The 13548-nt window shown below is 54.7% G+C and overlaps 3 protein-coding genes across 3 annotated transcripts; 1 reads left to right on the top strand and 2 right to left on the bottom strand.

Moving 5' to 3' along the window:
- Positions 1 to 255: 255 nt before the first annotated feature.
- On the top strand, positions 256 to 5437 carry DICSQDRAFT_149011 (uncharacterized protein; the record flags this gene model as incomplete). The annotated part of the gene is made up of 11 exons (XM_007368635.1): positions 256 to 310; positions 1478 to 1537; positions 1594 to 1716; positions 1772 to 1996; positions 2050 to 2361; positions 2411 to 2548; positions 2601 to 4042; positions 4108 to 4135; positions 4189 to 4307; positions 4361 to 4711; positions 4763 to 5437. 11 exons carry the CDS (start codon positions 256 to 258, stop codon positions 5435 to 5437), a joined length of 3528 nt encoding a protein of 1175 aa, XP_007368697.1.
- Positions 5438 to 5704: 267 nt separating this feature from the next.
- DICSQDRAFT_182461 (nitrite reductase) lies at positions 5705 to 10499 on the bottom strand (the record flags this gene model as incomplete). The annotated part of the gene is made up of 25 exons (XM_007368634.1): positions 10432 to 10499; positions 10296 to 10370; positions 10162 to 10233; positions 9821 to 10086; positions 9229 to 9762; positions 9127 to 9171; positions 8853 to 9064; positions 8698 to 8794; positions 8520 to 8624; positions 8358 to 8457; positions 8265 to 8293; positions 8111 to 8199; positions 7901 to 8047; positions 7823 to 7843; positions 7743 to 7768; positions 7655 to 7692; positions 7551 to 7596; positions 7292 to 7489; positions 7093 to 7233; positions 6839 to 7023; positions 6633 to 6785; positions 6381 to 6562; positions 6244 to 6322; positions 6089 to 6170; positions 5705 to 6036 (listed from the first exon to the last, which is right to left on the bottom strand). Exons 1-25 carry the CDS (start codon positions 10490 to 10492, stop codon positions 5705 to 5707), a joined length of 3315 nt encoding a protein of 1104 aa, XP_007368696.1. The 5' UTR covers positions 10493 to 10499.
- Positions 10500 to 10847: 348 nt separating this feature from the next.
- DICSQDRAFT_110002 (ClpP/crotonase) lies at positions 10848 to 12352 on the bottom strand. Its single transcript, XM_007368633.1, has 7 exons — positions 12205 to 12352; positions 12116 to 12142; positions 11955 to 12064; positions 11660 to 11889; positions 11231 to 11502; positions 11108 to 11165; positions 10848 to 11021 (listed from the first exon to the last, which is right to left on the bottom strand). Exons 1-7 carry the CDS (start codon positions 12288 to 12290, stop codon positions 10947 to 10949), a joined length of 858 nt encoding a protein of 285 aa, XP_007368695.1. The 5' UTR covers positions 12291 to 12352; the 3' UTR covers positions 10848 to 10946.
- Between the last annotated feature and the right edge of the window lie 1196 nt (positions 12353 to 13548).

Below are 13548 nucleotides of genomic sequence, written 5' to 3'. Positions count from 1 at the left end.
AGTTCTCTGGTTGGGTGGCTGTGATTAGAAGAGAGCTCGTTTCGCGAGGGCACATATTCAGCGCCGACTATCGGCGTTTCAATCTATAGGACAGCCGCGATGGTGGCACTTGGGCTGAAACGGTTGTCCGAAACTCCTCTCTTCCACGCTCTCAGCTTCCGTATTATCTGTCTTCTGTCTTGTCTGTCTTTCTCTCTTGCTATCTGGGAACTTGCTGCGTACTTAGGGAACCCTCTTTGGGAGGAATCTACGGATATGACCCGCGACCATCCTGCATCCCCCAGTATTGTATCAAGCCAATCTCATCGTGGTGAGTAGTCTCTTCATGGTTCAACTACTTGGTGGAACGGAAGCCCTGGATGGACCCAGGGGAGTGGGGATTGTTGCCGTGAGGTGTTCAACCGGGCACGCTCTTCAGCTTCGGGGGGTGCCAAAGTCTATGGCAGGCTCTGCTTGAGTTCCATCCTACACCGTCTGAAACCGTATCGACCTTCGCCATCAACTCAGCGCTTAACGGGCGGCGCAGGTTCACCAGAGGTGTGCGGGTCAAGATTCGCCCCCTTGGCGCTGTCGGCTTGACCCCAGGGTCTGACTTTGGGTTTGAACCGGGTCTGACCTTTTCGAGGGGTTAATACGTGATGCATTGTAGTCCCTCGCGTAGAATAGTCGACCGCGTACTACCGTGGTAAGGCCTGGGAGCGCAGGGGGCCTCGCAGGGTGAAACTGCCCAGCTTGAGCTCATATGTTATTTGTGTATATGCGCTCGTCCTTCCTGCTCCTACAGACGTAGAGATCAGATGATGCATCTACGCTACATCTCGCATCTGTCCGAGTTCTCGCTGGTTCCCCAAACACACTGCTCTGGGTCATCATCCATTTCCACCGTTTCTGAAGGCGATCGATTCCACCCTCCCGCTTATGGATGGCCGAAGCATAGGGCAGTTGGAGGGGACGGTTGGTGCTAGCAAGAAATTGACAATAGGAAGCGTGTTCGTGGCTTACATGCGAGCTCAAGCTTGAGCTGAGAGTGGCGGACGGCCAGCCGACCCGGCGGTCCACTTACTCGGAAGCTCCGACGTTAATGTCGCCTTGGCTTGACCCAGGGTCTGACCCCAAGGGGTTGAACCTGGGTCAAGCAGGGGTCTTCCCAACCGAGCACATGTCTGGGCGTAACAAGATCCTGGCTGTACGTTCCCGTCACGAACATATCGCGTAGCTCTACTTGCGCGAGCCCTTCTCTGAAATGTTTCCCCCTTTCTCAAGTCCCCCAATCCATGTCTAGCCCACGCCGCCCCGTGTGACGATGCCAGATTTGCTCTGGGGTGCACCAGTGACTGCATTAGTCAATGCTAGTCTCACTGTTGTTTCCGTAATTGGCTTCGAGAAGCACCGAGTCAATATGGAAGCAACGGAAGCGGACCCCATCCATCACGTTTGCGAATTGGATTCACCGAACAATGCTGACGACCTTCATTAGCAATCAATGGCGGCATAGACTCCTTGTATCAACTCAGGCTGCTATCAGCACTGCGAAGCGGTGAGCATCCCGTTCTATCCATATGCCGAGAGCTGCATTAAGCATTCCGCCTGAAGGGGACCCCGCGCGAATCCATCCTTTTTTGGCAGACTTCACGAAGGATCGACGGACGTCGTCTGATGCGAACGAGGTCGACCTCGGTGCCGCCGCGCTACACCTCGCGATCCGATGCGCTACCTGTGAGTGCGTGCGCTGACAACCGATTGCACGCCTTTGTTCTGACCGACTTGCCAGGCGAAACAGTAGCGCTCCTACTAAATCACCGAGCTGTCTATCCGAACGCCGTATATCCTCCTGGTTCCGGAACGACTGCGCTACATCTTGCTGCTTCCCTATCCAGGACGGATGTTGTGAATTTGCTTCTGGATCAGGAGGGCATAGACGACAGCCTCCGCGACAGCGAGGGTAGGACTTGCCTAGAGGTGGCGAGAGGCAAGGAGACGATCCATGCCATTCGCGGTAAGCTTCGTCGGGTCACATTCGACGAATCGCCCTCTTACCGTCAATTTTAGACTCGAGAGCTTTCCTGACGGCCTCCTACCGTTCTCTCTTGCGCACCTACATTCTGTCTCCATCTAACGTGCCGCCGCCCGAGGCGCTCGTAAAGCTGCTCTCTTCGCCCCGGATACGACTTGTGGACCTGTCGTACCTGGACGATGCGTCGGGTCGAACCCTGCTTCACGAAGCTGCTCGGCGGAAAGATCTGCGGTTGGTTGAGCTAGCGGTTCGAGCAGGTGCTGACGTCTTTGTCCGCGACCGGAAGGGGCGGCCCGTGTACGACAGCGCAGGCAAGGACGACCGTGTGCGAGTGTTCCTGCGTCAGTGTGAGTGTGGTTTTCAGAGAGTTTGTCGGCTGTGGCTGATCTGTCGTAGTCACGAACCAGGATAATTCGCTGATCCAAGAGCCGTCGTCGGAGCCGCCAGAACTTAAGGGCTACCTGAACAAGTACACGAACGTCGCAAAGGGATATAACACGCGCTGGTTCGTTCTGCACCAAGGCGTGCTGTCATGTACGTAGGTAGTGACGCGTGTGCGCGTTCGTGTCTCATTGATCGCCACCAGACTACCGCCATCAAGATGACGAGAATTTGGCCTGTAGGGGGTCCATCGCCATGCGCACAGCCGTCTTGACCGTTCCTCCTGGCACATCCGGGCTGCGGTTCGAAGTGCACTCGACGCCGTCGCGAGGCCACTCGTCGATACAGAAGTGGTATCTCAAGGCGAATCATCCTGTGGAGGCTTCGCGCTGGATCGTTGCGCTGCAGAAGAGCATGGAGATCGCGAGGCGGCAGGGCGACGAGGACGAGCGGAGGAGCGCGGAGAGCGATGCGCCTAGCAACAAGCCTTCGTTGTCGGTCGGGACGAGCTCAATCAGGGTGCAGCGGAAGAGTCGGCTGTCTGTACCGGATCCGGTTTCGACGGCGAGCTCGACTGGGGGCGAGGGGGATTCGGGTGGTGAGGCGAGGGAGGCGTCAGCGTCAGACTTCGTTGGCGGCGAGACGCAAGACGAGCGCGAAGATTCGTCCGATGCGGGCTCGACGAAGGAGGTTCCGCCACATGCGACTGCTTTCGAATTGCAGGGCAACGCGCTCGTTGCACAAGCTGAGCTCGCTCAGCAGCTGCTGTCGAGCTTACACGGGCAGGCGCCTGGATCACAGCGTGCGGCGGAGCTCACGAAGGCCGTCGACGATACTTTCAATACGGTGTCAAGCATGCTCACGGACTACGTGCACATGGTGAAGGATCGGGAAGAGTGGTACAAGGCGAAGCTGGAACGTGAGCGTGAGCGGCAGAATATCTGGGAAGAGAGCTTACAGGCCGTAGTGCGCGAGGGAGACATGCTCGAGAAGGAGCTCCGTTCGCGCTTCCGTCGCAGCCGCGCGCCGAGCAGCACACCAGGCCAGGAGGGCACTATTACTGCTCGCAAGCGCGCGTCTCAGCTCATTGGGCAGATTAGCCCTACTATGGAGATTGTCACAACGCCGACGACGGTTACGACTGCGCCCCAGGTAGCGTCCCCCGCCCCCTTGGAGGAGATCCCGGGCGTACCGAGCGCCCCCTCTCCGGCTGGTACGATCTCTCGTGGCGTGTTACGGCGACCATCCGCTACATCACAAGGGCTGCCTCCTTCCCCTGGTGCTCGCCCATTCTCGCTTATCAAAGGTGCAACGCTCCCGGGGACACAGGGGGTCGCGGACGAGGGCGACGAGGGCGAGACGGACGAGGAAGACGAGTTCTTCGACGCGATCGAGAGCAACACGCTTCCAAACCTCGTCATCACCCGATCCCTCATTCAGCCGCAGGCGAACCGAGAAGCAGCGTTTGTCCTGAGCCGAGAGGTGTATGCCGCGTACCTGAAGCTGCGGGATAGACTGTCGATCTCGAGCGATGACAGGCCGCCGATGAGCTTGTGGGCGGTGTTGAAGAATAGCATTGGGAAGGATCTCACTAAGATCTCGTTCCCGGTATTTTTCAACGAACCTACGAGCATGTTGCAACGGATGGTGAGGACTGTCCTCTAGCCTTGGCGTTGCCCGCTCTATATTTGGTACTGACGGTAAATGTGCAGGCGGAAGATATGGAGTTCTCGGAGTGCTGTGAGTACATCGTGGTGGCCGCTCTGCTAGCAATCGCTGAAGTTGTCATTCAGTGGACGCTGCATATGCCGAGCAGGACCCTCACCGCCGTATCGCTTTCGTCGCTGCATTTGCTATGTCCAACTACTCCTCGACGATTGGGCGTATCGCAAAGCCGTTCAATCCCATGCTTGTACGTGTCCCTCCGTCTTACCACATTGGTACATGTCTTGACAATCCCCGCAGAGCGAGACTTTCGAGTACGTACGACACGACAAGCAGTACCGCTACGTTTCCGAGCAAGTCAGCCACCATCCTCCTATATCCGCCTGTTGGGCTGAAGCGCCAACATGGCGGTACTACGGCGAGGTCGACGCGCAGAACAAGTTTATGGGCAAGTCGTTCGAGATCAGGCCGACAGGTGTTGCGCACGCCGAGCTGCTCTTGCCCGAGGAACGCGCGCCCAACTACCCGAAGGCGAAGGGTCCCAATAGCAAGGGACGGGTCGTGGAGCACTATAGTTGGAAGAAGGTCACGACGAACATCTCTGGTTTCATCCTTGGTTCGCCTACGATAGACCACTACGGCGATATGATTGTACGTCTTCCGTCCATTGGTGCTGGAGGCTCACGCTGATCTCTGTATCAGGTCACGAATCATCGCACGGGAGACAAATGTACTCTCACCTTCAAGCCTCGAGGCTGGCGGGGTAAAGATGCGTACGAGATCTCGGGGTATGTCCAAGATTCGGGAGGTAACGTCACCTACGAAATCGCTGGTCGCTGGAACAGCCAGCTGGTCGCCCGCCAGGTCGGGACAGGTGTCGGCCAGCTGCATCCCGACGTCGCGATGAACGGCCCCCCCTCTCCTTCGTCCGTGAACGAATACATCCTCCTCTGGCGCAACTCAGTCAAGCCACCCTCGCCCTTCAATCTCACGCCCTTCGCTATCACGCTCAACGACTGTCCCGAAGATACCTTGAAGCCTTATATTTGTCCTACCGATTGTCGTCTACGTCCCGACCAGCGCGCATTTGAGCTGGGCAAGTACGAGCGTGCGAACGATCTGAAGAACAAGCAGGAGGAATTCCAGCGAAACACGCGGCGGGCCCGAGAGACAGGCAAGGCGCCGCCGCATAAGCCGCGGTGGTTCTCAGCGACAACGGAGCCGGATACGGGCGAGCGCGTGTGGACACCGGCTACTGTCGACGACCAGCTTGAATATTGGTTGGAGAGGGAAAGGGTGTGGAACGCGAAACATGGAAAGGATGACGGACCGGTATGGAAGGACGTCGAACAGATCTTCATCGACGACGAGCCTTGATGCGGAGGCGGGTGGGCGGACATGCAACAGTTCAGCAAACATTGACTTATTCATCCCTATCACTATCTGCGACACATTTCAGTACTGTACAACACGACTCTGATACGATATATTGACGCCGGGCACGTGGATTAGTTGTTCTCGGTTTGGGAGGGCTCTGATAGATACTCTATGTACTTGGTTTATCATAATACACCCTTCCTTTGGTACCACGGCCTTCATGCCGTTAGCCATTGGTCGCTCACAGACCACCGGCTTACCGTCCGTTCACCAATCGAGCTTACTGTCACCGTATGATCCACTAGAGCATCCTCCGCCTGCTACATTCTCACTCACGCCCTGCAGCACGTCATTCGTAGGTCCAGCAATTTCCAGAGTGTTCTCCCCACCGGTAGCACTGGTCCTGTCAAGCAACTCGGCCGTCGCTTGACTCACCATCCACTTCGCTGTTCCAATCACCCCGTTCAGATCGTCAGGCTCAGGTAGGAGCAGGAGGATATCATCGCCTTCGGTCTTCACGTCGAATACGATGATGCCGTAGGAACTATCATTCAGACACTCGCCGGAGGTGAGGCTGAAATTCCGCTTGTGCATCGGGCCTAACACCTCGTCAGTCGAGAGGGGAGTCATACAACGGACCTTGCGACGTACATGAAATGTAGAGTGCGTTGGAGCCAGGGTCGTCGCCAACAATACCGTGGTCAAGGACAAAGGCGCGACGATGTGGGCACATCTTTGAAGTACGTTGGAAGGTGGTGAGCCCCGGTGTCCATGTCTTTGAAACGGAAGATAATGGAACGACGGACCTGCTGAGTGGCGAAGTACCCCTTATGCAATACGTGGTAGATGGCGATCTGGCTGTCTCCATACCTCACGGCTGCAGATCTGGCGAGCTCATTAGGTTAGACGACCTTCGGTGCACCCGGGATGTAACTACACTTACGTGGTATCACCTTCGTTGAGAATGAGATCCTGCACCTTCGCGACCGTCCTCCACATCCATTGATCCTTGGGCGTTGGAATATCGGACTGGCGAAGTATCAGCGATGGGGTTGTCTTGCTCCAGTTCGCGGGACGCATTTGCCCGCGTTCCACAATCTTCTCCATGGGATCTACGCGCTCATTCTGCGACAGGTAGTATATGAGTGATGGTCTGTACCCTAGGGGAAAGCCAGTGAACGTGAGAGACACGTACAGTATTGACGAACTGACGGAAGCGCTTCTGTTGCTCAGGGCTGTCGACGACCGATTTCCATTCATCGAAGTACGATCCCACTAATCCGTCCATTTCACGCTCAAGGTCCTCGCAGATGCCAAGCTCATCGTCTAAAATCACTTTTCGCAGTTTCTGCATAACTTATTGAGAACTGATGGATGCTCAGTCGATCTCAACATGATTACCACGCCCACCTCGATTCCGCCTTCCATAGACTCTAGCCAACGCGCCGTGCGCATGAGCTTGTCAGCGGTTCGGATGTAGTACATGATGAACCTGTCGATGATCTGCACGACCCGCGACGGCGGCACATCAGAAGCGAGGAGAGTAGCGTGACGCGGATTTGCGCCTCCATTCCCGCAAACAAACACTGTTGGAAGCGCGTACGCGCAAGCACCGGTCATCCCTGAAACACGCCTGGCAGCTCCAAAGCACGTACCATTCCATCCCTTGTCCGTGGCGATCAGGCCAAAGTCCTTGCTTTGTGCTTCGGCGCACTCGCGCACGCACCCGCTGACTCCACCTTTGAACTTGTGTGGCGAGCGGATACCCTTGTAGCGCTCCTCGAGCCGAATAGCCACTGCCATGCAGATGTTAAGCTTCTTAGCCAGCAAGATTACAGGCACGGGTGTTCTTACTACCAACAGCGTCGCCAATCCCGTAGCGGCACCATGACGTCCCCACGCAGGACTTGACAGTCCTGAGCGCCTTGCCATAAGCATGGCCGCTTTCGAAGCCAGCATCGACTAGCTCTTTCCATATGGAGGGAAGGTCTGCGCGCTCCGCGCCGAAGAGGTCTATACGCTGCCCTCCGGTGATCTTGGTATAAAGCCCATCTGTGCGCGATCTTCGTTAGCTCAAAATTTGACTGCGATTGCGAATGTATCTCGTATTTACATTTCTTAGCAGTCTGGCCGAGTATGACGAGTTTATCGGGAGTGATCTGAGGCGCCGCGTTGGAGTCAGTGTCACATCCCGCCCTGATGAAGGCATGGACATACTTCTCCCGCGGCAACGCGAGGCACGACGGAAAACGTTCCTGGAGCGAGTAAGCTAGGGCTGCTTGGTTTCATTGGATATTTGGCTTACCGTTCCGTTGGATGTTAGCGAGGAACCTGTTAGGTAGATGAGTTTCCAACAAGACTTGACATTTGCATTAAAATCAGTACCGATCGTTCGTATCCTGGTTGCTGTATGGACGCTTCAATTAGTGCTGACAGTGGTGAAACAGTGAGTTCGCTACCCACGAGTTATGGGCCGGATCAAAGATATGTTCGTTCCATAGTGAAGACAATATACTGCCGACGGCAGGCTTGCACGTCTCGCAACCGACGGAGTCCGGTTTGACACCGACTGCCGCCATAATCTCAGTCATCGTTTTCAACTTCTTGATTCTGGAGATTTGTTGCAGAATGAGCGACGGCCCTCCAGATAGCACGTAAGTGACAAAGCCTTACTTGACGACGTTGAAGAGGTCGACTCGAGACATAGCGAAGTGGGGACACAAGTTGTTGCTGACGGCGATCCCCGCCTTTTTCATCTCAGCCTAGTACGCCAGAGAGTGTGATGTCAGATATACCCTACTAGATAGCGTTCATGACTTAACCAGACCTTCACAATGTTGGTCATGAGTGGCACACCTGCTCGGATAGTCAGATAAAGTTGGTCTATACTCGGAGCGAAGCAGCAGATTGCTTCACGCACATCCTCCGCAGCCCGACCCAGCTTTCGTCCTTGTCTTGACGTCTGCTATGCCCTGTGCCCCGTCCTTGATGCATTGTACGATTTGGCCCTTAGAGACATTCTAGTGCGCGTTCAAAGTCGACCGTTATTGCTAAGGAGGCAGATGACACTATCAATGCTTACATGACAGCTGCATATTTGCGCGTCTTCGTCAAGATCATCCCCAGCATCTTCGCGACCAGAGCGGGAACCCAGAATGAACTGAGACGGAGGAATTTCCAATGGCTTCTGTAAGTAAGGTGTCAACTTAAGTTGCTATCGCGATCGTGTAACTATTGGGAGCTAAATGAAGCGGACTTGCCTTCTTCTTGACAAGCGCGACGAGCTTGACATAATCGGATGTGTCGCCGACCATCATTCCACCAAGAATATACCTCCCGTCAGCACTGAATATGTACCTACAGTGATATCGGTTGAGAAGTCATGACCCAAATAGACGCTCTCCGTAACACCAACCTCTTATACACTCCTACGAACGGATCTCGGTATGTCAATGCTTCGACTGGACCATCGCCTGCGGCAGCGCCGCCGTGTCGCTTCTTCGGGGCGGACGCGTCGTGCCTGCTTGAGCTATTGACACTAGGAGATATCTGGCCAACATGAGAGTGGGTCGTGGAGCTCTTGGCGTTGACGCGCTGCTCGACGAAGAAGTCCCCAAAGGAGGCCACCTGAGTGCAAGGGAGATGGCCCAATTAGCACACGCTCGGAGCTCTCAATATTTGTGACGCACGTCGACACCCATGAGCTTCAACTTCGTCGACAAATCTGGGTTGTTCTTTGATATCGTATCATGAGCGCATCATCCGTCCATGGAGACACATTGTCAACACACCATCTCCCTCGGCTTGAATTCTCCAACGTCTGTCTTGGCCTGTGTGAAGTTGAATGCCAAGATCTCTGCCATCTCTATCCCTGGAGCAATCAGCCCATATGTATTCCCCTTCCAACTCGCACACTCCCCAATCGCGTAGACATCCTCGGCGCTCGTCCTCAGCCGGTCGTCCACGACGATGCCGCCGCGCTCTACGCACGCTAATCCAGCCTTGCGGGCCAAGTCATCGCGAGGGGTTATCCCGATTGCGAATACAGCGATCGTGCACGGAAGTACAGTGCCATCCATAAGCTCAAGTCCAGTGAGTGCACCGGTGGAGGAGTCGGATATGAGACGGGTGGCGGAGGTGCTGCCGAGAAAACGTACGCCCATGCCCTCGATCCGCCGGAGGACGATCTCCCCTCCTTGTGCGTCGAGCTGGCGCGAGAGTGGGTAGGCGGAGCGGTGGACAATCGTAACATCTGAGATAGTAGGGAGGTCGTGCACGGCTTTCGCAGCTTCAAGGCCAAGGAGCCCCCCTCCGAGCACGACAACCTGCAGAGAGGTTGAGATATCAAGGCTGCCGCCGTGAAGTGTAGCATGCATCACCGACCGAAGCGTCCTTCATATCCTCCTTCTCCGCATAAGCGAGGAGCTTGTTAACGTCAGTGATGTTGCGGTACACGAATACGCCTGGAATAGCGGTGTCTGCATAGCTCGGAAGGGTAGCGTCAGAGCCTGTCGCAAGCACACAGTGATCATAAGCGATTGAACGGCCTGTATCCGTCGTAACAGTACGAGCGGTAGTGTCGAGGGCTACGACTGTCTCGCCAGTGTAGAACTCAAAGTGGGCCGGATCTTGGTTTTCGTACCAATCCGCTACAGTGGAGCCGCGTTAGGTGAATGTTCAGAGTCAGATTGGAAGGCTGGTAAAAGGAGACATGGAAGACTGACGTGACTCCAAGTAAAGCTTCTCAACATTTCGGTGCTGAAAGTAGTCGGTGAGCGCAACTCTATTGTAGGCCACTGAGGAAGTTTAAGCGTTAGTACGGAGCACAATACTCAAGAAAACATGCTCGTATACTCGCGATGGACTTCCTCGCCACATGTAACAATGCGATACCGCCGGCTCGTGTCTAGAGACAAGAGTTTCCCAATGAAAGCTGGAAAGATCTCCGCTTCGTCAATAACAGAGAATAGGGACCGAAGTTAGACAGTATCCACCAATTCCTACCATACCAAGACCAACGACTACAATGGTCTGTATGTCGGAATCTGGGCCCATGCCTGCCATAGCTGCACAGGTGAGAACAGAGATAAGCAGAAGCCAGAAGGAGACTAGTTCGGAGAGATATCCAAGCTGACGAGTACCACCTCCTGCAGGTTATATGTATGCACACAGGTCAAGGTCCCACTATAACCCGTGTCAGAAGCACATCGCGGACAGCAGACGACAGGGCATACCTTCACGCTCAGTCAGAACGCTCCAGCCTCCTCGTGAGACCAGCTTTTGAATTGCTATCAATAGGCGCAAGCTTATGCGTTACGTTCTCTTTACCCACGCCACGTCACGCCCGGGAACGGATGGCTTGGCGCAATTCCATGGCGAGCAGCGTTGCCATTCGCAAAGTCGGTCTTTCAGCATTCTGGATCTCCGATTCCAGGGGCATCCTCCTTCAAGTCCTATAGTACACAAATAGGGAAAAGCAGCATGCAACCCCGAAAGGGGTCTAACTAAGCTACAGCTTAGGTCCCAAAGGCCCGAACTTGGGCTTCTGCTTCTTCCGGAACGCCACGACGGCGCTCGGGATGTCCTGCGAACCCGGAATGAAGGCGTCGACGTCAGCCCGGTGCAAACATACAGGGCGCGAAGAGCTTCGCAAGGCCCGAAAGCTCGTACCTGCGTCTGAAGCATTGCGCTATTCCATACCGCTGTATAGTCCAAATTCTCTGCTACTCTGTACGCCCAGATGATACGCGTGTCAGGGCATAACATGCAAAAGCTTCAAGGACAGGAACGCACGAATGATCTCTTGCGTGCAGCAATAACTTCTTCGTCCCCAGCACCGCGATAGGCGATTTCTCTGCGATGAGCGTAGCAGTCTCGAGAGCGGCCTTGACTACTTCGTCCCGCCCACCGTTTACGACACGGGAGACAAGACCGAGCGTCAGCGCTTCGGATGCATCAAAAGGACGCGCAGTGAATGCAAGCTCCGAAGCGAGCGACTGGTTCCCAGTGATCTTGGGAAGGCGAGCGAGTGTCCCGATGTCCGCGGCTAGGCCAACGTCGACTTCCTGTAGGGAATAAGTTAGGACATGTGATCATGCAAGGCCGGATATGTCAGGAAGTGGACGAGAAGGGTTTGGAGGCATGTCTACGCAGAGGAAGCGATGATAGTAGGAAGGCGAGGATTGTGGCGCGAAAACGATCATAGGGGCTGGAGATGCCTACCTTTACCGCAAAAGAAGTACTAGAGGCTGCATAGCGGACATCGCAAGCGGCAATGATATCAATGGAGAGACCATAAGCAACGCCATGCGTCGCCACGATGACGGGATACCGGCAGCGTTCAAGAGCAGAAATCGAAGCCTGGAATGAGGCTATGTGTCCTTGAAGTTGCAAGGCGCGACGGGATGGGTCGGGGCTACTCTCGCTAGCAAGCGTCCCGGAGAGCGAGCCTACTGTTGACGCCACAGATTTGTCAGCGACTTGGTTGTCAAGGTAGCAGTATCTACACGGCACTTACTGTCGATACCAGCGGAGAACAGCTTTGAGTTCGCAGAGGCCAGCACCACGGCACGTATTGTGGGCTCTTCAGCTATCTTGTCGAATACGTGGCCTAACTCAGTCCAGAACCTAAAGAGTTTCCCTCAACAAGCGTCCAAGACAAACTGAAACAGCGCGCACGGTTCGTGGAACGCGTTCACTGGGTCGCTAGCCAATTGTAGGATGGTTCAATACTTTCTTCACGAGCTGGGTAGTACTGTGCGACCTACCGAGAGAGCTCAACCAGGGCTACGTGAGGTCGCGGGGAGGTGACCTTCACCCATGATCCTGAGATGTGGCTGTAAGGATGAGACATTTTCGGGGTGGACACCACTTCGTGCTAGAGCAACAATGCAGACGACCTCTTGCAATTTCTGCCACCAACCATGGCGCTTTCGACGAGAACCCGGACGATCCGGGATTTGGGAGGGTGGCCCGGTCGTGCCGCTCAGCACACTTTCACATGCCTCTCCCGGGCGTTACGTCTACTAAAACGGGTTTGTATGCGAACAACACGACGACCCTGTCGAGTTCTACACCCAGGCTAGCCTCAACTTATTAGGCACTCAACAACACATACGCATATTATGAATTCTTGAGATTTTTGACCTGCGGACCGTGGTTTTATTCAGCATTGCATGGTGACAAGGCCCCACATCAGCAAAAATGTCGAAGCACTGTAATGCTGGTTGTAATGGCAATATAAGGAAAGGCTACATAGCCTTTTATTATAACGCTAATCTTGGCAAGATGGACGGTGTAATGGCATTAGATATGAGAGCTAAAATCCTGTGATCATCATATTATATCGAGCCATCATTATATTCAATAAGCTTGCACTGGAACACATGGGCGCGTTCGGCCAGGGATTATCATGCGAGCCAGGAGTTCCCATGCCAATCCCATTGTATGGATGGACAGGGATGGTGTTGACAATGGAGGTCCGTTGCCAGCACACGCTCTGACCATTGGGCACAATATCACACATGCAAAGATATGATAGAAATATTTATTGAGGGCAAATACGATACGACAGCAGCGCGAGCGCAGAACGGCCATGAGGGGAGAGAGCATAAAGGTCAGGCACAGAGGACAGAAGCACAGCGCGCAATAGAGGAACGTCGGCAAACGCTAAATCCGAGGCCATAACAGTTGCTAGAAGGGAGACGCCAAAGTGGATGTCAGCTCAGTGACGGCTGGGGAAGTGGAGGATGATAGGCCCTAGGAGTGTAGTTGTTCTGACTAGGCGGAAGCGAGGGTGACTCAGACGAAGAAGACGCGGAGCCGTCCACCTGAGGCATCCTCGACGTAGATGCCAATGCCGATATTGTATGGAATACTGCAACGCTTGACAGGTGAGTGGCCGGATGACCAAAGACAAGAGATGGCGCTCATCTTAGTGCAGCGCGTATTACACCTTTCCACACGTATGCAGGGTATCAGTATAGTCGTCCTTGCCGAGCAGTGAGAAGTAAACGCACACCTGTCGTATGGCCTGGCTCAATGCACAAGATTGTTGCCTCGTCAAAGCCAGACCTGAAAGAAGACGGGCTGAACGACCGCACGTTGACCGA

This window comes from Dichomitus squalens (genome assembly GCF_000275845.1).
Source record: "Dichomitus squalens LYAD-421 SS1 unplaced genomic scaffold DICSQscaffold_38, whole genome shotgun sequence".
Classification (NCBI taxonomy): Eukaryota; Fungi; Basidiomycota; class Agaricomycetes; order Polyporales; family Polyporaceae; genus Dichomitus; species Dichomitus squalens.
The sequence above is the reverse complement of the archived record's forward strand: the minus strand, read 5'-3'. Positions and strand labels throughout refer to the sequence as shown.

Bases quoted from the DNA above. Each gene is read 5' to 3' on its own strand.
- DICSQDRAFT_110002 (XM_007368633.1), bottom strand. From the start codon at position 12,290: ATGTCTCATCCTTACAGCCACATCTCAGGATCATGGGTGAAGGTCACC. The intron at 11,503-11,659 runs GTAGGCATCTCC...TATTCCCTACAG, and splicing joins GTACTTCTTTTGCGGTAAAG to GAAGTCGACGTTGGCCTAGC. The intron at 11,022-11,107 runs GTACGAGCTTTC...CCGGGTTCGCAG, and splicing joins GCGCAATGCTTCAGACGCAG to GACATCCCGAGCGCCGTCGT.